Genomic DNA, 21,415 nt, shown 5'->3' with positions numbered 1-21,415 from the left:
TTAGTTTTAGTTCCTGCTTTCCACAATAACAGATATACCATTTACCACTGTGAAGATACTTCCATAGTTTAAATTTTGTGAAAGGGAACTCTCACCAAGCAACTTTCCATCTCCTCTTTGCCTGCGTTGCAGTTGCTGGCTGTTATTTCTTGTCCCAGATTTTGAAGCAGAGAGGTGAATAATATCCCATTTTCAGACTTTTCTTATAACCCGAACATGTTAGACAATGCGTGAACCAAGTTTTCAATGTCATCTTGGGGAAGTACACTCACAATTTTGATTCATCCATTCAGCGTAAATTTGTGAGAGCAAAGTATCATTATGTATTTGTTATACCAATCTTCAAAACCTATGCACCAGACTCATACAAAATTCCGGTATTTATTTCAGAGTACATTCCATTGAAATCAATGAAACTTACTTACCCAAGTGAATGGGCTTAGGGATTGGAGCCTTAATTGCTGCAATAATGATCTCTGAAATAATAATGGCTCTGATAAAGGCTCCTCGTCAACTTAATTTTGCCTACTGTGGCATTTTTAAAAAGTTTTGTTTGGGGTGGGTGTGTTGGTTCTTATATATCCATCAATACAAATCACTGTTTCATCTCTCTGAGATCTGCCAAAACACACTGCATGTTCCATGCACCATTAGCTGCAATCCACAAAATCAATGACTAATTGCTGTTGACTCAAAATTACACCCATTCTAAACATAGTCCTGTAACAATCAGTGGAATATATATATATATATGAGCCAGAAATTGTTCTCATTTAGGATAAATCTTGGCACCTTCAGGATGCTCATTTTTAACTAGAGCTGAACTCAGCAAAGAGAGAAAAAACGTTCATCAGGGGAAGATCAGGAAAGAAAAGAGGATGTTTAGCTTTGCCCAGATCTCCTCCTATTCACCCACTTAACCCAGAAAATGCCACTGACAATCCCCCATAATAATATTACAAAGGGAATATGGAGTTTTGAATGGCGCATTCATTAACATTTAGTTTGGCCCTTGGAATTACAGTGTAAAACTATGTGGTGTTGTACTGACAAAGTGAACCCAAACCCAGAAAGGCAACTGGAATTTTAGTAAAACTGTTCCTGCTTTGCTGTCACTTAAACTTGTGAATTTAATTGGGTGACTGTTACTATGGCTCTTACATTCCTTGGGAGATGATGGTGAATTGTCAGAGGTGAAGGAGCAGTGTAGTGCAAGCTACTCTCCACACAGCCTCCAATATGAACTCGGCCTGCCCTGTGAGGACTTGGATTAGGCAGACCATGCTCCATCTCACATGATCTCCTCTAGGCTTTCCATTTGGATGGATTTGGCTTGTGTGAAGGGCACAGTTCAAGCAGGGTCCATCTGTATAGTGGAGAGCTACTGCAGTGTTGTTCTAGCTCAATATATGAACCAGTGAAGAGTTATAGTAGTCTATGGGTAACCTATGCTTTGGGTTCCTACTCTCTTGTAATCTCATAGGGTTGAATTCAATGAAGTTTTCCTGCTAGTGTTAAGGACTTCTGCCTGTGCAATAGGACTTCACCTCCCTCTTCTCTCCACCCACCCAATCAGCTCTGGAGGGTTGGGCGTGTGGAAATCCTAGAACAGTCTTGGAGGGGGGCGCAGGTGTGAACAGGGAGAAGAGAGAGAGGAAGTATCAATGCACATGTGGGATTCATTGTGCTAATGGGATAACTAATGGGATTAGACACATATATCCCATTGTTTTCCCAAAAAAGTTCTGCTGCCCCCCATAAATCTGGGCTATGCCCATGGTAGGGCATGTGGTCCCCACTACAGCAGAAATCTGTCCATATATTCTAATGTGCATGCAATTTAACTCCTGCCTAGCTGCGAGCTATAACACATACTGTAGTTTAGAGGCACATACCACACTGTTGAAGATAAATAATATGTCTATCCCGCAACCTCCTTGCACTATGGAGAGACAGGGTATAGATTTGCTCTGGCACACAAATTATTATTATTTTCTCTCACTTTTTAAAGATAATCTGTGAGTAGAAGTCATCTGTACACTAGCCAATGGGAAATCAAGAGAGACCTGAAACCAGATGCCCTGGGCCAGCAGTTCCTTACAGGAATTTGCCCACAGAATTTCTTGACCTGCAGGTGTTTCCTTCTCTATTTGAGTGGAGAAGACAGCCAACAGGCATGCAGGAAGGACACAGGGAAGAGGCATCCCCCCAAAAGCTTGAGACGGTTAAGATCCCATCAAAATATTTATTAATAAGATGAGAGGAAGCCTTAGAACCCAAATATTGCTGACACGATTTCAATTTGTGCCCATCTTTTTTAAAGGAAAAGCAGTAGCCATAAGGCCACATTAAATTTATGTGTGTTCACATTTTATACATATATATATATATATATATATATATATATATATATATATATATATCTGTTTGACAGAGTCCAGGCAGCAGGGAAGGTCTCATTAGTAGACCAAAGGCTGCCCATGCAATGTGCTCATTAGAGGCTGGAATTCTTCAGACCTCTATCTTCAGGACCAGATTTCATAGTTTGGCTGTCTCCATTCACTGCAAACCAAACGGCAAGAGTTTACCTGGTGGGCTGCTTTGTGAAGCTAACCACCATCCCTTACCCTGACATATCCATCCTTCAGAAGTTGTCATGCAGGGATGTCTGAATGCATCTGACAGGCCTGAGCTCCCAAGGATATCTCTATAGGTGAACTGACATACTCAAAACAAAACAAAAAAACCCCATACCACAAGTTCTGAAGTTTAACGGTTACCTGGCAATGAAAAGAAGAAGAACAGACATAATATGCTAGCTTCTCTGCAGCTGACCTCACAGGGAACCTTCTCCTCCCTCCTGTCTGGGAGAAAACACACACCCTAAGACCTGGAGTGCTAAGTCCAATAAAAGAGAAGGAGGAAAAATAAACCTTTTTGACAGTTATAATCCCTTCCTGTGTGTCCTTGTCAGTGATGATATCAAAGATGTCCGATCCATCGCCGGGAGCTATGCTGTACTCAATCTCAGCGTTTTCACCCATATCGGGGTCATTGGCTTTTATTCTGCCAAGCGAAGTTCCGAGTGCTGCAGACTCCAGGGAGCTGAACTGATATGTGCCTGGGAAATAAAACAACAACACAAGAAACTTGTGTGAGAGAGTGTGCACATATTCATAGGTGTTTCATCTGCATACATAATTTTAAAATGCTACGAGAAGAAACAGAGAAGGCTCCTCAGTGGCCTGGTGAGTTGAGGAAAGCACCACAAGGCAAGAGTTAATCTGAACACAGTGGTAAGGAGTACCTGTCAGAGACAAGAGATTTTTTTTCTTGTGGTGGGAAAAGATTGTGCTGCTTCAAAAGCCTCTTACTGCTACTTTTCTTGCAAATGTTTAGAAATTCAAATGCAAATAGGAACCCTGCAGTGGTTACGGCACTAACTGTCTAGTGCCATTAATGATCTCCGCCCCCTATTTTGAAAATTAAATCTAAAAGCAAGAATGGTTTCTTTAGTTTACATAGCCTCAGAAACTGGTAGATCTTGGAAATGGAACTGCCACTGGATTTTGCCTGAAGCAAAATCTGAGGTGGTTTTGGATGGCTCTCTTCAGGCAACACACGTGTTGGACTTTTAAAAAGAAGTCCTCTCTTTTTAATGTAAATAAGCCCAAATTTCTCAGTAGGGTTTGTTACCTTTCTGCTCAGGGATGGGGTAAAGTCAGGTAACATTCAGCTGATCTGTGTGGATATTACATAGTTCAAAGTAAGATCAGCTTTCCAAGCAAGCAGTGGGAAATTCAGTATGAGGGCTCTAATTAGAAACCTGAGCATAGCAGTTTGCTCACTTTTAACGTTGGTTGCCTTCAGAGTTGTAGGGGAAATCTGAGTACATCTGGAAAACTTGCCTAGATCAAACAATCCTTTGTAAAGATCCAAGTTGTCACTCAGGACTTCTGAGGAAAAGCTGAGTGCTCACATACAAAGTGAAGGATGCACAACATCACAGCAGCCCAAAATTTCTTATAGCACAATCCAAACCTTCTGTCCCTAGAGGGTGGGGTTTTGCCACTGTTAATGCACCTTTACAACTCATGATGGAACAATTGTTTGCAAGCTGGCACAGCGATTGGGCTCGCTGCCATCACTTGACATCGGTGTGCTCAGCTTGGGATCCAATGGATCCCAGGCCAGCTCAGCCTCACCCTGCCTCCAGAAGGCCTGGCTTCAAGACCACTTGCTGTTTTCTGGAGTGGGAATCCTGCTGATGGCACTGCCACATACCTGTTTGTAGGGGAATGCTGTACCGAGGCTTGTGTCACTTTGTTGGTAGTGGCTAGCAGGAGGCTGGTTTAGCTGGTGGAGGGGACAACACCCAGGGCTCTCTTAAGCATATGTGGCACCAGGGTGCAAAGATCTGCCCCCCCCCCCCAGGTTGCCCATCCCCAGGCATGCAGGAGGGCGGAGTAGGCTGGCTGGCTCAGTGTCTTGCTGGCTCAGTCAGCCCCAAACCCTCAGCGCACAGCTGCACACAGCAGAAGAGCCCACCGCGGCACTCCGACTGACAGATGGGCGGGCTCTTCCCCAGACTCAACTCTCAGGCCCTGAATTCACGGCCTGGTGCCCCTGAGAGCCCGGCACCTGGGTGCCCCGCACCCCTAGCATCTATGGGTAAGACGCCCCTGACAGCACCTCTGTCCAAGCCACACAGCCCAAGTCTGGCATTGCTCTGCCAGGCTGACATTCTGTGCCCACATATATGCGACCACGTTCCATTGGATAATATTGGACATGCTCCTGAATAAGCATGCATAGGCTTTCGCTGTTAAGGGAATGTTTGTTCCTATATGAACTTCCTTGTATGATTAGGTCATTAGATTTCGCCCTACTTTGGGCTCTACAGATTTTTGTGCCCATGAGGCACTTAAAAGAATCAGTGTCTTTTCAGTATTTGTCTCTTCCCCGTGGAACTCCCTGCCTAAGGAAATCTACCAATATAACTCATCTCTGCATTAAGAAGCTGAACCAGGGTGGGAAGATTTCTGTTTCTTAAAGTCTTGAGTTAGTTGATAATGAATATCTTTGTGCTCCTGTTTATTTTTGCTGTGGCTGATTCGTGATTTGAATTGCATATGGTAATTGGATATTTTAGCTGTTTTAATAATTGAATGGTTTAGAAAGCCTAATTTTATTTTCTAGGAACTACGCTGGAGATGTTCTTTGAACTGAAATGTGAGCTAAAAATTAAGCGAATGAATATATCATGTCTACTTTGATCAAAAGGCATGGAAACAAAGGGGCAATTTCTCTTTCTATTTTGAGTTCTCTTTTTCAATCCAATCTCAGAACTGAGGAGATGCGTCATGTTTCTGACACTGGGAATAAATCAGTCCTGGATGCTACATAGCAATCAGCCAGTTATGCAGGAGTTCAGATGCATGCACAGGGGTCTATAAGCCCACGGTTTTCCTCATTTTCTTTCATATTCAGGAGATTGTTTTAGCATATACAGTCATACCTCGGGTTAAATGTGCTTCAGGATGAGCATGTTCGAGTTGTGCTCCATGGCAACCCGGAAGTAACAGAGCACGTTACTTTCGGGTTTCGCTGCTTGCGCATGCGCAGACGCTAAAAATGATGTCACACACATGCGCAGAAGCAGTGAAAAGTGATGCGCACATGCACAGACGTGTTGTCACTGGTTACGTTTGCTTCTAGATGTGAACAGGGCTCCGGGACGGATCCCATTCGCATCTAGAGGTACCACTGTAATATAGAAGGCCTACAATGCAGACAAATAAGCATTTCCCTTCAGAGAAGAAAGTGAGAAGCTTCTACACATGTGGACATTGAAGTTTGTAGCCCAGTGTTACAGCAGATGCTTTGTTGATCACCAGGGCCGTCTTAAGCATATCCGGTGCTGTGGTGCAAAGATCCCTCCAGCGCCCGCCACCCCCCCCCCCCGTTTCCCAGAGTTGTTGACCCTTTTTAAGAAGTGCGCTCACTCAGCCGCAGTCTCGCCGTCCTTGCTTGGAGAGGAAGGGGGGAGAGAGAGTGTGACTGGGAGGGGATCGGGCAGGGTTCATGTGATGGAGTGCAGAGTTGGTGGGGGCAGCAGGAGGAGGCAGGCTCTGTGCAAGGTATGGAGAAGCAGGGGAAGGAGGGAGGGGCGCTGGGGGCAGCAGTTGCAGTGTGTAGCCTCGAGCACAGGTATCTTTTGAGGTAGAGTGGATGGGGGGAGCGGTGGTAGAGTCATGTTTATTATACGCAGAGCTTGGGATGCAAGCACACACCACACAACCGAGGGGGTGGTATGTCGCACAGCCAGTGGAGAGAGCTCCGGACTGCAGGAAAGCATCCAGAGCCTTCCCACATCCGATGGGCGCTGGAGGTGCACAGGCACCAAGTCCCTGCTCCACCTCACTTACTTCCCCGCTCTCCCCTACCCGGACTCTCCCCGGACTCTCTGCCTGGTGCCCTCCACTGCTTGGTGTATCTAAAGCACATAACAAAATATGTATTTTATCAAAGTAATTGTTGAACTGAAATACAATTAAGAAGTATGCAACCAGTCCATACAGAATGTAGATACCCTATATATAGAAATGAGCAAACCAGTGATATTTTAGGGAGCAGGCTGGCAGGCGGGGCCCATTACTTACATCATAGGGACCTCCGAACAGAAAACACTGTTGCTGTTTGTAGGTTTTATTTGTTTTTTATCTTATACTTTAGAAAGGAACATTCAGGTTTTTTTCCTTTAAATTTTTTGGGGGCCTCCAAGAGAGTGGGGCCCTAAGCTATAGCTTGCTTAGCTTAAACGTAAATCCAGCACTGATTACATGAGTACTTGAGGTCTGATGTACTCTGTGATCTGTCTGTGGGCCACAGTCCTAAAGGTCATGAATGAAGACTTTGGAATGTCACCAACGAAGCATTGGTTGTTCTTTTCTTTTCAGAACAAACTATGTTGATAAAGTCAAGATCACTTTGTGCAGAGCAAAGTGAGAGACGAAAAGGTATGGAACATTCTGGTTCATTGTGCATGTAAGAGGGTCTATTTCTTAGTGGTCCGTCATATAAAACCCCAAACTTCCCTCTATGTACAAAAGGAGAACATGAAGGAGAGGACTTGACTAACTCCTGAGGATGTTCTAGTTTTCTTTGGGTTTGTGTGTTTATATAAGGCAATATTTATAAGGTTATTTTTATACTAAAATACATATTTTAAAATATACTGTGTCCATGTGCAGTCTGAAGTTACGAGGTTTACAGAGTGGTAGCCATGGTAGCATGTTGCAGCAGATACAAGAAAGGGTGTTGTGGCACTATATTTATTACAGTATATTTATTATTTCATAAGCTTTCCTGGAACACATTAATTGGTTCTTTTGTGTAGAGACTGGGCTATTTGTCCTATGCAGAATGCTGAAAGACACTGCTGGGAGATAACATATATCACTCTGGAAGATGAGCAGGTGAATGAACAACTGATTGTGTCACTGGCACAATCCACAATTAGATAGTGTAATAGTGTTGCCAGAGTAGAAAGAGGGACAGATTTGGCATCTGGGTTTACTGCAGGGTCTGGCCCCAGATCTCTGTTATGTGGCCTGTAGTTGCTGATGAGTGGTTGCTTTGGGGTAGTTGTCTGGGGCTTTCTGTAAGTACAGACCTACCACCCAAGGCCTGTGAAATTGAGGTGTCTATTGACTGACAATAGCCTATAGATCACTGGTTATGTTTGAGTGGTTTCAGCTGGGAACTATAAAAAAATGACAAGTGGATTTCTGTCATTTTCTCTTCAAGGTTTGTCCTGTAGTAGTACCATTCTGGCTTGGTTGATCTCCCACATCAATGGATGAGGGAGGTGCTGTGGTTTGATGAATGCCTGATGTAACTTTTTTCTCTCTTGTGAGTGTCATGAATGCAATTATATCATAGAGATTGAGATTGAGATTGCTGATGCAATTATATCATAGAGATTGGGTGTAGACGATAGTTTTTGTAGTGCATGTTCTGGATGCACTTTGGAATCATGTAAGGAGGTGTAGCAGACATTTGGTTTCCTATGTATAGTGATGCTTATACTGTATGTCCATTGTATAATTTTACAGTAGTTTCAAGAAAGTGAACCTGCTGTCTGAATAGGTCAAGGCTCAAGTTGATGTCAGGTTGAAGGTTATTGAAATCTGGGTAGAACTGCTCAAACTGTCTTCTATTGATAAGTCCAGATGATAAAGATGTCATAAATGTGGCAACTGACAACTGGCTAAAATGTTTTAAAATGTTTTAAATGGTTCCAATTTTGTTTTTGTTGGCTTGATGTTGGTTAAATGTCTAGTTGGCATTGGTGGTTATTTTAATTTGGGCATAACTGTAAACTGTTTGTTGTTGCTGTTGATTCCTATTGATTGATTGATTTGTTTGTTGCTTGTAAATGATATTTTGTTTTTTAAAAATGTTTGATGTTTTGTTGTGTGGTGTTTTTATATATGATATTAGCTGCCTAGAGTGGCTGGGGAAACCCAGCCAGATGGGCAGGATAGATGATAGATGATAGATATAGATAGATAGATAGATAGATAGATAGATAGATAGATAGAGATAGATAGATATAGATGATATAGATATAGATATAGATGATATAGATATAGATATAGATATACGGTAGGTAGATAGATAGATGATAGATATAGACAGATAGATGATAGATAGATGATAGATAGATATAGATAGATAGATAGATAGATAGATAGATAGATAGATAGATAGATAGATAGATAGATAGATGATAGATATAGATAGATAGATAGATAGATGATAGGTAGATAGATAGATAGATAGATAGATAGATAGATAGATAGATAGATAGATAGATGATATAGACATAGGTATAGTGTGTTTCAAGGAGAGGAGAGGCTTTAGGAGACAGGTGATGAGAATGGGGTATTCTAAATCAGCCATGAGATGCTGGCATACTTTGGGTCCATCCAAGAGTGCCCATGGCAGAGCCATTGATCTGAAGATAAATGTTCTCCCTAAATCTGAAATGAATGTGAGTTTCAAGTGGCAAAGTTTGGTGGCCAGAACTCCATCTAGGATTATATTACTGATGGCTTATATCCTATCCTTGTGGAGATATTGGTGTAGTCTAGGGTAGTGTGTTCTGGAAGCTTGTCACCGGATTGTCATTTCCTCAGAAAGTTGGTTGTATTCAGAACCAAGCGCGACTACTGGTGGCATATGGCCTGCAAACAGAGTTCATATATCCAAACCCCCCATCTGTGATGGTACCAGAAACTTAAACTTATGGGGCACCTAAAGTGTTGTGGTTTCTGTAGTTTGGGTAGCAAATAGAAAATATCTAGTTGAGGCTCCTGAGATGTATGGCTTTTGATTTGCATGTTGGTAGGAAATTCCTTCATCAGATTGTGTAGATCTTTCTGGTATTCCTCAGTGGGAACTGATAATTGGGGCCTGTAAAATGTCATGGTGGAGTTGCCTCTCAGCCTCATGTCTGAAATGTTCTCAATGATGACTGCTGCTTCTTTGTCAGGTTTTTAACTATGATGGCAGTACAATTTTTGAGATGATGCTGTTTGCTGATTACCTCAGCTTGGGCATGGCAGCAAATGCGATTGACACAGAAATCTAATCCGGTTTTATGACCATCTGGGAGGGTCCAGCCGCAGCCCTTTTTTATCATGTCAGGTGCAGCAAAGGAATTTCACAATGACTGAAAAACAGTGGGATTTGAAAGGTGTATTTTTCTACCTGCATTTGCACCAAGAACCTAATTAAACTCATGCTCAGACAGTCAATAAACAGAAGCAATACCATGTAATCACAACTCGGTGTTAAGAGCTTGAATTTCAATTGGCAAGAGACAAAGCTGAAACAGCTCTAAATCAGTGAAGGCAAATACATAGCAGCACAAAAGAAATCTGATAAAATGTCGGTGTAAGAAGGGACACATTTTGAATGTTAAAATAACTGCTTTTCTTAAAATTAGAGGAAGCAACTTGATTGCACTATACCAGTCCTGTAAAAGCATCCAACCAAGATTTAGTAAAAGGGGAAAGGGCCCTTTAGGGGGAGATGTGGAGCTGTACCTACAATTAAGTCAGCATACAAGGTGCCCATTAGCTGCCTTCAGAAAACAAAAAAAATCAGGAAGAAGACTTTGGTCTAAAGTCAGCACTGCACTCTTTTGAAAGGTAAGGCAACTATGAGCATAATAACCAGAAGTGAACATAAGAGGTATTGCTCATTACATATAATTTAAATATGGATTATCAAGGTGAGGGGAATTTTCCTTGTTGTAAATAAATTTCCTGGGATAGTGGGGAAATGTGAACTTTTATAGAGAAAAAGCAAGTAGCAGCTGAGCCTCTCCAGTTTTTAAGGCAGCTGTAGTTCTTGAATCTACGTACTTGGTGGCTCCAAATATCTGTTCTCTGATCACAATGCACATCCATCTTTGTCTGTCTGCCTGTCCTTCTCTCTCACACACATATATTATACCTGGGTGCTGCTTTGTTCAGACAGAATGGGAGAAATTATTGCTAGAAGCAGATGTGGTTCATTATTGTTCTGAGATGATGAGAGATGCTCTGGCAATCCTCTGTGCTGATTTTGCATTTTTTTAGCACATAGACATTTGTTCCAAAATCACTAAAATAAACCCGCAAGGAAACTTTGTTTCAGAAAATTAAATTCTTAGGCAAACAGAGGGAAATTTGAAGAAGGAAATCTATGTGAATGCAGAGTGCATTTTCATTTAGGACCTGTCATGTGGTAGAGCATCTGTTTTGCATGCATGGGGTCCCAGATTAAGTTCTCAGCATCTCCAGGGAGGAGATACTGTCTGGAATCCTGAAAGAATCTCTGCCAGTCACTATAGACTATCTGGACCAATGATTTAATTCAGTATAAGGCAGTTTACTCTGCTCCTATGTACATCCATCTTAACTTTGCGGGTAACAAAGTGGGTAAATAAGAATAAGAATGGAAGAAGGCATTGGGATTGTAAATTTAGCTCCAAAAAGCTGGTTCACAAATCCCTAATATTGGACCGGTATCAGAATAGCTGGATGTTACAAATTCCTTTGACTTCCACCTGCTTTATAATGTGGGGGAAGAAGAGTAATGGTGGAATTGACTCTTCTCCCGGATACATGTAATGATGATAGGGGGATGAGTTTCTGGGATGGGTACAAACACATTTTCCAGAATGTGTAAGAAAGCTGTCCTTCCTGAGAGCCTATTATCTGCCACTAACACTCTGATTGTTATTCCAGTTCAGTAACCCCTACCTGACTCTTAATAGCCAATTTCTTGACTCTAAAATAATCCCTACTCCTCTCTTTTCTCAGGTGGAGTAGAATGGGGAGAAGCACAGCTAGCCTACTCAGCAACAAAAATAATTAACACACCTGGATATAGGTCTCTGAGGAAGAAGGGCAGTCCACATATAACCCTTAAGATTGATTGTTCGATGGTCAGTCAAGATTAGAACCGAGGACTTTGAAGATGTGTTTGATAAATGATCCCCTGGATCTGTTACATATGTGCAAGTGTGTAGTCAATCGGGTGGAAGGGGGGTAGGGTGGGTGCCTCCTCTGAATGGGCCCACCTGCCGCCAGTGCGATACATGCACTTTGCCCAATCCGTATAACTGACAGAGTTCAAGTCAAGTGGAAGATGAGGCTCTTTCTCTTATGTCTTGCCCTTGCTGGCATGCTCAAAGAGGACAGGTGAACAAGCAATGATAGGAAGGAGGAGAAAGTCAAGGGGCTCGAGGGCTCACTGGTATTGCATGTGCTTTGCATGCAGAAGATTTCAGGTCCAATCTCTGGCAGCTCCAGATTTCACTGGGAATGTGCCCTGTCTGTAACTGTGGAGAGCCATTGCCAATCAGTGTCGACAATACTCTTTTGGAGGGAGCAAAAAAATTGCCTTGGGTCATGGCCACACCATACGCTGCAACATAGGAAGCTGACTTATACCAAGAGCACACCATCACTTTTAAGCAACCTTATGTCACTTTAACTGACACACATTCTCCCAAAGAATCCTGGGAAGTGCAGTTTGTTAAGGGTGCAGGAGCCCTTAACTGCAAGTCGTCTCCTGACAACTCTTGGCACCCTTAACAAACTACACTTCCCAGGATTCTTTGCAAAAAGCCATGACCGTTAGAGTAGTTTAACAGTGCTTTAAATATATGGGGGGGGTGTGACCGTGGTATAAGGTCCTATCTTGCTGTGATCCCTGCCCATCTGCTGTGATGTAGGCCACTGTAGTGGCCAACACTGTCTATTTCTGACACTGGCCCTGCCCTCACAGGTAGAGTTCAGATAAAGCCTGAGCTGGATGTTACACTCAAAATCCAAACAGCCACCCTCCTTTCAGAAAATAAATTTTAGTGGGCTGATTTAGACAAATAAGTGGCAGCAGGAGGGTATGCTTCCCTTTCTCCACCCACAGTATTTCTGCTACAAATCTTTCCCTTGAGTCACTTCTCTTTGTGCAGGGTATCTAACATACAGTGGTATATTGGGTTATAGATGCTTCAGGTTACATACGCTTCAGGTTGCAGACTCCGCTAACCCAGAAATAGTACCTCGGGTTAAGAACTTTGCTTCAGAATGATAACAGAAATCGTGCGGCGGAGGTGCAGCAGCAGCGGGAGGCCCCATTGGCTAAAGTGGTGTTTCAGGTTAAGAAGTTTCAGGTTAAGAACGGACCTCCAGAACAAATTAAGTACGTAACCAGAGGTACCACTGTATGTATCTGAATGTGTGCGAGAACCTGGAACCTCTTGGTAGGGACAGCAATTTGCAGGGAGGGGTTTGTACCTTGCAACAGTAACGCTGGGCAAGAAAAGTTGAAAACACTCATTTTCAATCTCCACTCTAAATTAGCTCTTTCCAAGAAGGTTTTTCCACAAACAAAGCAGCTGTCAGGATATGAAAACTGAGTTTTCATATAGTGGAACAACTGTATGATGACATGAGCCTTTGTGAGTCAAACCCCTCTTTGTCAGGTGCACAAAAGCTTATGCCACAATACGTTTGTTGACTCTTAGTGATTTGATATGCCAGTGAATAAAGGGCACACTTACTTGTTATTTGAGGCTGTAACTAAAATAATCTAAGACCTTAAAAAGAAGGCACACCAATCTCCATAGGCTCTTATTTCTTTTGTGCTCACAAAGAAGCCACAGGGAAGACTAAGAGCTAAAAAAAAAAAAAAACAACCCAACAACAGCAGCCTTGATATCAAAGCTTCTTTATGGGTACCTTCCAATATGTAGTCTTTATGAGACTGTCACTGAGTGACATACACTACAGCAAAATATATGTGATACTAGCCTACTTTGGGTTCGCCAACTTCAGTATGATTAATTACTCTATCACACCCTTGCATTTTAAGCAGACCTCTGAGCTAAGTCATGAGGAGAAGTGAATACATATATTTTATAAGCATGATAAAAAAGTGAACAAAACCGATAAATAGTAGAAAGCAGAGAGCGGCCGATAGGTTACAAAGTTTTAATTTAGTTGGGCTTTGTGGCTTTTGAAGAGCACCAGGGTGGGGTACAAAAGGTAAAATGTAGAGGACCCCTGGACTGTTAAGTCCAGCCAAAGGCAACCATGGGGTTGCAGCACTCATCTCGCTTTCAGGCCGAGGGAGCAGGCATTTGTCCACAGGTAGCTTTCCAGGTCATGTGGCCAACAGGACTAAACACTGTGATGGAAACCAGAGTGCACAGAAACTCCATTTACCTTCTCACCACAGTGGTACCTATTTATCTACTTGCACTGCCAACTGCTAGGTTGGCAGAAGCTGGGACAGAGCAAAGAGAGCTCACTCCGTTCATGGATTTGAACCACTGACCTTCCGATCAGCCTAACAACAATGCCTGTGGCTCCATTTGTGAGAATAAGCGCCTGAATATGAGAGCTGTTGTGATTTGCATTGCTGCATCATCCATGTGTGCGTATGAGCCCATGTGCTGCAGCAATCAGGCACATCATGCTGGTTGCAGCTCCTGGGTGCAAAGTTTTGAGAACTTCCCCTTTGCCACAGCACCACCATCAAGTACTGTGCAGTTTGTGAACCACATGGGATGGAAAAGGACAGTAGTGGCTATTTAGTTATATGACTGGGATGTGACCTAGATTGTGCACAAGTTAGATTCCCAGCAAGCAGAATGCAACCTTTTGCCCACGTCAGCGGCCAAATGTCCTGGTTTTGCTTCATGCCTGGGATTAAAAATAAAAACTGGACATTTGGCAGGTCACAATATATTGGAGTTGCTGCATTCTGTTTCATGGTTTATGAGCTGTGTAGAATCAGGCTTAAAGCTATCACCTGACTCTTCAGGGCCCTGTGTACCTGAAGGACTGTCTTCTCCTACATTGTCCAGTCTGGACGCTGAGGTCCAGTTCCAAGGGCTTTCTAGAAATTCCCTCACTGTGAGACGTGAAGCTACAGGGAGCCAGGCAAAGGGCCTTCTTGGTAGTGGTTCAAAGTGTTGGTGCTGACCTTTAAAGCCCTAAATGGCCTCTGCTCAGTATACCTGAAGGAGCGTTTCCACCCCCATCGTTCAGCCTGGACACTGAGGTCCAGTGCCGAGGGCCTTTTGGCGGTTCCCTCACTGAGAGAAACAAGGTTACAAGGAACCAGGCAGAGGGCCTTCTTGGTAGTGGCACCCACCCTGTGGAATGCCCTCCCACCATATGTCAAACAGATAAACAACTATTTGACTTTTAGAAGACCTCTGAGGGCAGCCCTGTTTAGGGAAGTTTTTAACGGTTGACTTTCTATTGTGTTTTTAATATTTTGTTGGAAGCCCCTCAGAGTGGCTGTGGCAACCCAGTCAGATGGGCGGCATATAAATAATAAAATAATAAATAATTATGATTATAATTCTACAAGCAGCAAAGCTTTGTGCACCTCTAGCTTTTGTTGGTTTGTTTGTTTTTGCTTGTAGACCTAACACTATTATGGGAGTTAACATTGTTTATTTCCTTTGGAAATATTATATATGTATGTATTATGTATGTATGTATGTATGTATGTATGTATGTTCCTGTGTGACCTTAAATAGTTGCAACATCAGAACTGCATCTGCATTTACGTCCCCAGATGGTGAAGCTTGAACTACAGAGTTTAAAGAGGCTTTTTGAACACATCTGAAGTATTAAATGGTTCATACTCTGGGGGAATCGAGGTGGATTGTCATTGACGTCGGTCAGCGTGATGTTCACTGTTGTGGTTCCTGATAATCCGCCCATCTGGCCGCCCATGTCTTTTGCCTGGATGACCACTTGGTACTGCTCTCGGTTTTCTCGGCTCATATCAGGCAAAGCAGTCTTGATGATGCCTTATAGGGAAGAGAAGAGGGGGAGGAAATATGAGATTGAAGGTGGGAGTAGGTCGAAGGAGAGTATTAAAATGGATTTGTGTCAGATATGCTGTGCCAGTTAATCCACAGTAAATAAACAAAATTGAAGGTGTATGCACTGAAATAAGGCTTTCAGTCCATGACTAGTTTAATGTCACAGCAAGAAAAGAGGGAAGCAAGAAGCTCCCATTACTCAGTGTTTTTAAAATTGGCACTAAATCAATGTAATTATCCTTCTGGGGGGGAAAAACAAAAATGGTTACATCTGTCATAATGAAAGCTTTCTGAAAACAACAACAACTTTGACTGGTGGTTATTTTTCCATTTAGGATGAAAGGCTGCAATGAACAGGAGTTTGCAGCCCTCTCCAAAATCATGGCAGGGACTGAAACTATACATGCAGCTGAATATGGTGGAGGGATAATAATAATCAGTGCTTTTTTTCTGGGGGGATGCAGGGGTACACATACCCCTAAACATTTTGTGAATCTAAGTTTGGCCTCACTTAGGGGCAGTATTTCAATATGAGCAGGAAAATGAGAGTTCCCCCTAAACTTTTTTTTTAAAAGCACTAACAACAACAACAGTTCAGACTGTAGTTAAGGAGGGACCACATTAAAAAAAAAGAGCATGTAAATAGGAAATGCACACATCAAGGAAAAGGATGTGCCATATTGTTACACCAGGGAGGGGCAGCAATCCAAACCAGTACCCACCAACTACAGTCTGAAGCAATACAGTTCACTCTTCCACTCTTCAAGCCATTTTGCTGTACTTTGTCATTTTTCAGTATGGGAAGACCTAACCAGAGGAAATAGTCCCCCACCCCCCAAAAAAGATGGCTGCCTAACCTTGATGGTTCTTAGAACAGCCAGGATGGAATGAGAAGGTGGGGTTTGGGATGGTAGGAAAACAGCATGCAGCTTCCTTCATTTCAATGCACTTTTCCCACCCATTATCAATTTCATCATTTCTGCTCTGATTGGGCTCTGTGCAATTTAGAAATCACAGGGCATTTTCCCCCCTTCCTCTTTTTTTCCCCCAAATTGTATGGTTTCTGAAAGTGGGTCATGATTTTTTATTGAGCTGGCTCAGAAGGTTCCATTCCCTGCCTCTTGCTCTCATTTTGCATCAGCTATTCCAAAATATCACACAGCCGATGCAGCATCCAGCAGCTGCGGCTTGGCATTTGCCACGCTCATGTAAATGATATGCAAATGAAGCCAGACAACCAGGTTTACGAATCAGCTGTCCTTCTATAGTTCACAGTGTGGCTGCAGTATGGCTTTGTCACAGAGCCAGCTAAAGAAGAGGATGCAAACTGGGCATTTGATGGGGGATTGAAATCAGCAAATATCCCTCCAACCAAAAAGCATTGTTGTTGTTATTTTGTGCAACACACACAAGAAGAGACATTATGAGGAAATTTGCTGTTTGTTCAACCTGTCTCTTCCACGTCTTGTCCAAGGACCCCTGTGCCCCTGCAAAGATGGAGTCAGCAGTAACTTCTCCAACCAAAGAATGCCCGTTTACCCGGTCCAATGGTGGGCAGCACTTGCAACCTGGCATGATGGCTCCTGCCTTCCCTCGAAGCCATATCATGTTTGTTTGGGCTGTTGGCCCTTTACCCTGACCTCCACGATGCTTGCAGAGTTCCCACCAAGCCCTGGTTTGAATTGCGCCAATCCATGGTGGCTTAGGGGGGCGAGGCCAGGGACCGGCCCTCACTGCTGAGGTTTCCACTTTGGTCCACTCCCAGGGCTTAAACTCGGGCCAGTGCTGCTCTTTTTGTTCAGTCTGCCTCTTCCAGGTTACTAGGGGCCACAGAGCATGCCTTGCCCAAGGACCCCTCTGCCCACCCCAAAAAAGGTGGAGTCAGCAGTAACTGCTCCAACCAAATAACAGATGATCATAAATAGTACAGTCATGTCTCGGGTTGAAGTAGCTTTGGGTTGAGCGTTTTTGGGTTGCGCCCCGCGGTGACCCGGAAGTAACAGAACGCGTTACTTCCAGGTTTCGCTGCTCGCGCATGCGCAGACGCTCAAAATTATGTCACGTACATGCGGGGAAGTGGTGAATCGCGACCCACACACACGCAGACACGGGCTGCGTTTGCTTCAGGATGCAAACGGGGCTCTGGAACGGATCCCGTTCGCATCCAGAGGTACCACTGTATATGAATATATCAATGAAAAACCTTTGAAAAAACAAAAGAAAAATGGGGGGAAATATAAGAAAGAAATACTAAAAGGACTGACAACAACTCCAGATAATTAGAATAAAGCAGAGCTGGCATAAATAAAAGAAAGCCAAGTCAATAGACATTCTCACCTGTTTCTGGATCCACTGCGAAGTACGGCTGGCCCTGAAGGATGCTGTAAACAACTTTGGCACTGTTGCCATAGTTAGCATCATCAGCATCTGTAGCTGTCACTTGGATAACAGAAGTACCTGAAATAAGGAGCAAAAGAGCAACAGTGGGGTGGTGAAAATCCACAATGTGAAATTAGGTTATGTATATTGGGCATAGCACTCGACTGGGAAGACCCAGGTACAAATTCCTGCTCCGTAGCAAAATCCACTGAGTGCTTTAGTCCAATCACCTACCTGTGGGGATGAAATAGGGTGAAACCCCATGCCAGCTGCTTCGAGCACCCCGGTGCAGAGGTAGGATACATAAAAACACAATTTTAAAGGTATTATTTTACCCATCAGAAGTGAGATAATTAGATAGAATTTAGTTCTTGGCTCCTGCTGGACATCAGTTTGGGCTAACCCAAATAAACCAGAATCATGCAGTTTCAGGTCTTCTAAGGACACCTTTGTGACACCAGAGGCCTGTAGGCCCTACCTTGTCATGCCTAGAAGCAGCCAAAAGGATGCTAGTCAATGCTGCAGATTCAAAAAATTACCAAGGAAACAATCAAGAGGCTGCAATTTAGTCAGTAGAGTCAGTTGGAAAGGAAATACTGATCTCGCCCTGAAGAGAGGGATTTAAACAAATCATTAAAACATCACTGAATAGAAAAGCTGGTATGACAAGAGATCACATACACTCAGCACAGCATGCAACTGAGGAAATATTAAGAAATCAGGTGTGAGAGAAAACAGAGAATATAGATTAATAAGAGGTCTAGGGGAAGAGAAGGGAAAGGGGGAGAAAAGTGACAGAAGCCAACAAAAGTGTCAGCCTATCTTTGAGCTGGGCCTTAGCTTGGCAATCACACCAATGAACTTCATTCTAATATTATTCAATCAAGTTATATACCCCCACCTTTCCCCCACAAAGGAAACTCAAGGTGACTAATAGCATCGACAGAATAATTAAATCACAGTAATATCAGATCCTCCAATTGTCCCTAATTTCCAGGGGCAGGCCTGGATTTACAGAAGCCGTCCCGGTTTCTGATTTAATCCTGGAATGTCCCGCTTTTCCTTAGATCATCCCTACTTTCATCGGAGAAATGTTGGAGGGTATGGAATAAGATGTCCCCAGGGCTTTTTTCAGCCAGTACTCACCTCTTAGGTGGGCGCCATTGCCATTCTAAGAGAATGACAGAGGTGTTTGTGGTGAGTTGCGGCACTTCTTTTTTCTAGAAAAATAGCACTGGACGTCCCTATTTTCATCAGAGAAATGTTGGAGGGTATGTCATTTCTCAAGAGCAGTAATATTGATTGTAATTACTAAGTGGCACTGTGTAGGAAGGCTTGACTGAGCAGGGAAATAAAGTTCCACAGTCGTCCCACCCATAGACTTAATAGTTAGACTCACCCACAAGGCTCAACTTCACCCACTGAGCTGCTGAGGTTGTTTCCCCCCCCCTCCCCTTAGGAAGGAGTGCCTGTAGAAATTAATGAAGAAATCCAGGATTTTAGCTGAGTTCTGATAGGGCTATGTAGCACACCTCTCCTTCAAAACCAAAGTTAGCAGTAAAGGCATGAATTCATACTGTTTTTTAAATTGGGTCTTATTTCAAATGGATAAGAGAGGGTGGGTTTTTGCAGGGAGGGGTTGCTTTGAAAAGATACAAATGTGCACGGCATCTACACATAAGTAAATGGAGTGCAAGCCTTCTGCATATGAAGGAGTCCTGGATTTGAACTGAGAAAGGGTGTGAGGGAGGTTTCAGAATAATATTTACCATAACAAGACGTATTTTCTTGCAGAAACCAACTTCAGCCCCCCTTCTAGCCTGCCATAGTAGCAGAGCAATCCACTGCAGAGTTCTGATGTCAGCTATTCCCTCACAGGCACAAGTCTCCCTTCCTGAAAATAGGAGGCAAAGGAAGGTGACAGCAGTGTTGATATTGATGGGGCCATTTTAACCAGGTTTAAATAGCTTTAAAAAATAAAAATCCACAAAAATAAGGCAAGTTAGAAAGGCAATGAAGTCTTTGGGGTTGCTTTTTGTGGATTGGGGTGTGGGTGTTGGAAGATACATTGCTTCCAGATCACAGCTATGCTAAAATCCTGGATGTCATCATTGGTTAACATGGGCAGCTTTCATTCCAAGACCATGAGATGGGCTGATCTTATTATTTCCTTGTATCTCTGGTTTCACCTCAAAATGAAGTGAAAGGTCTCTGCTCAAACCAGGGGGCAGCAATTATAGGGGGCAGGAGGGGCTTGGGCCTCCTCAATATTTGTGGGCAGGCTGAGCCCCCAATATTGAGACGGTCACGTGCCAGGCAGGGGCAATATAGGGAGGGTGAAGATCACTCTCTGTGCACCCTTCCCCTGACACCGCTGGGCAAGCACTTGAGGCAAGCACTTGGGGGGGCTCAGCCCCCTGCCCCAAATATGGAGGGGGGCCAAAGCTGGGTGGGACACAGGGAGGGCGAAGATCACACTCAGTGCCCCCTTCCCCCCACCGCCTATGGGAGTGCTCATGCCCCGGGTGGGGGCTGGACGTGCCACGTGACACCAGACCTCTTCAATGGGGTGGGGTAGTTGGCGCCCCTGGCTCACACCATACACTTAAAGCACTATTATACAATTTCAACAGTCATGGCTTCCCCTAAAGAATTCTGGGAACTGTAGTTTGTTAAGGGTGTTGGGAATTGCCCCATGATTCAGGGGATGGGGCGGGTGGTAACTGTGAAAGTGCAAGAAAATGCTTTAAAAATGTATGGTGTGCTGTCTAAATGAAGAGCAACTGCAGCTTCCACGGGGTGTCATGAGAGATAAACACTTCATTCTTTCCACACAGTAATGTTATTAACCTCTACAATGGCCAGTCACCCTTCTCCTTCCGGAAAAAAAAAATGCCTCAAGCACTTACAGGAAAATCCTATGCACGTCCAGTCCTCAGACTTGCAAAGTTTCCAGCAGTATTCTTATTTTAATTGCTTTGGGTCTGCATTTTCTTCAGCTGGATATGTGGGTGTCTGAACTTTCATGAACACAATTTAGAGTATGACACACACTCCCCCCCCCCAAAGAGAGTGAGTTCTGAGTTCGGCATCTTCCGTCTTAACCTGTCGGTTTTGAGGATGCCATCTCCTCTGAGGCCCCTCTCACTTTTGCCTGTTTCGTTCGTGAAGAGCCGTTGCTCATTATTGCTCAATCTGCGCCTGTAACAAAGACAGCACAACACACAGAGGCGCAGATATTTTCAGTCTTCCAGTGCTTTGTGCTCTCTGTATAAAATTGGATCTGACATGGTGACGTGAGTACAACATGGGGCTTTTATTACTCTGAAATGCCCTTGCTGTGGATTGCATTTGATTTAGAGGTGTGTTTAGTCAGTGAAGGGGACTCCTGCTTTCTCGTTGATAAAGCATTACTATGAGTGTTGCAAATAGTCGTGACTGCAGTCAAATTAAGATATTATTTCCAAATGGGGAAGATTTTTCTCCCAGTAATTTATCAAGGAAGTCATGGTGGAAACATCTGGCTGCTTTCATGCTTAAGATATTTTATGGCTCTCAGTTTCTGGACAGCAGAATAAAGGACTGTAGGTTCAACAGAAAACCCGAAGCCTGAAGCATAACCAATTT

The 21,415-nt window shown here is 43.5% G+C and overlaps 1 protein-coding gene and 1 long non-coding RNA gene across 2 annotated transcripts in view; one reads left to right on the top strand and one right to left on the bottom strand.

The window, feature by feature from the left end:
* The window catches only part of CDH9 (cadherin 9), a 128,755-nt gene that overhangs the window by 20,820 nt on the left and 86,520 nt on the right, over positions 1-21,415 (bottom strand). The window contains exons 4-6 of the mRNA XM_081918197.1: positions 17,747-17,866; positions 15,227-15,394; positions 2,934-3,121 (exon numbers count right to left, since the gene is read on the bottom strand). Coding sequence (XP_081774323.1) covers positions 2,934-3,121; positions 15,227-15,394; positions 17,747-17,866 — 476 coding nt within the window. The remainder of the gene's footprint in view (positions 1-2,933; positions 3,122-15,226; positions 15,395-17,746; positions 17,867-21,415) is intronic.
* Positions 5,198-11,568, top strand: LOC309373878. The gene is made up of 2 exons (XR_014170265.1): positions 5,198-5,232; positions 11,379-11,568. It is a non-coding gene; the product is annotated as an uncharacterized lncRNA (long non-coding RNA).

This window comes from Podarcis melisellensis, assembly GCF_964234715.1.
Source record: "Podarcis melisellensis genome assembly, chromosome: 7".
Taxonomy (NCBI): domain Eukaryota; kingdom Metazoa; phylum Chordata; class Lepidosauria; order Squamata; family Lacertidae; genus Podarcis; species Podarcis melisellensis.
This window is presented reverse-complemented; position numbering and strand designations above follow the sequence as displayed.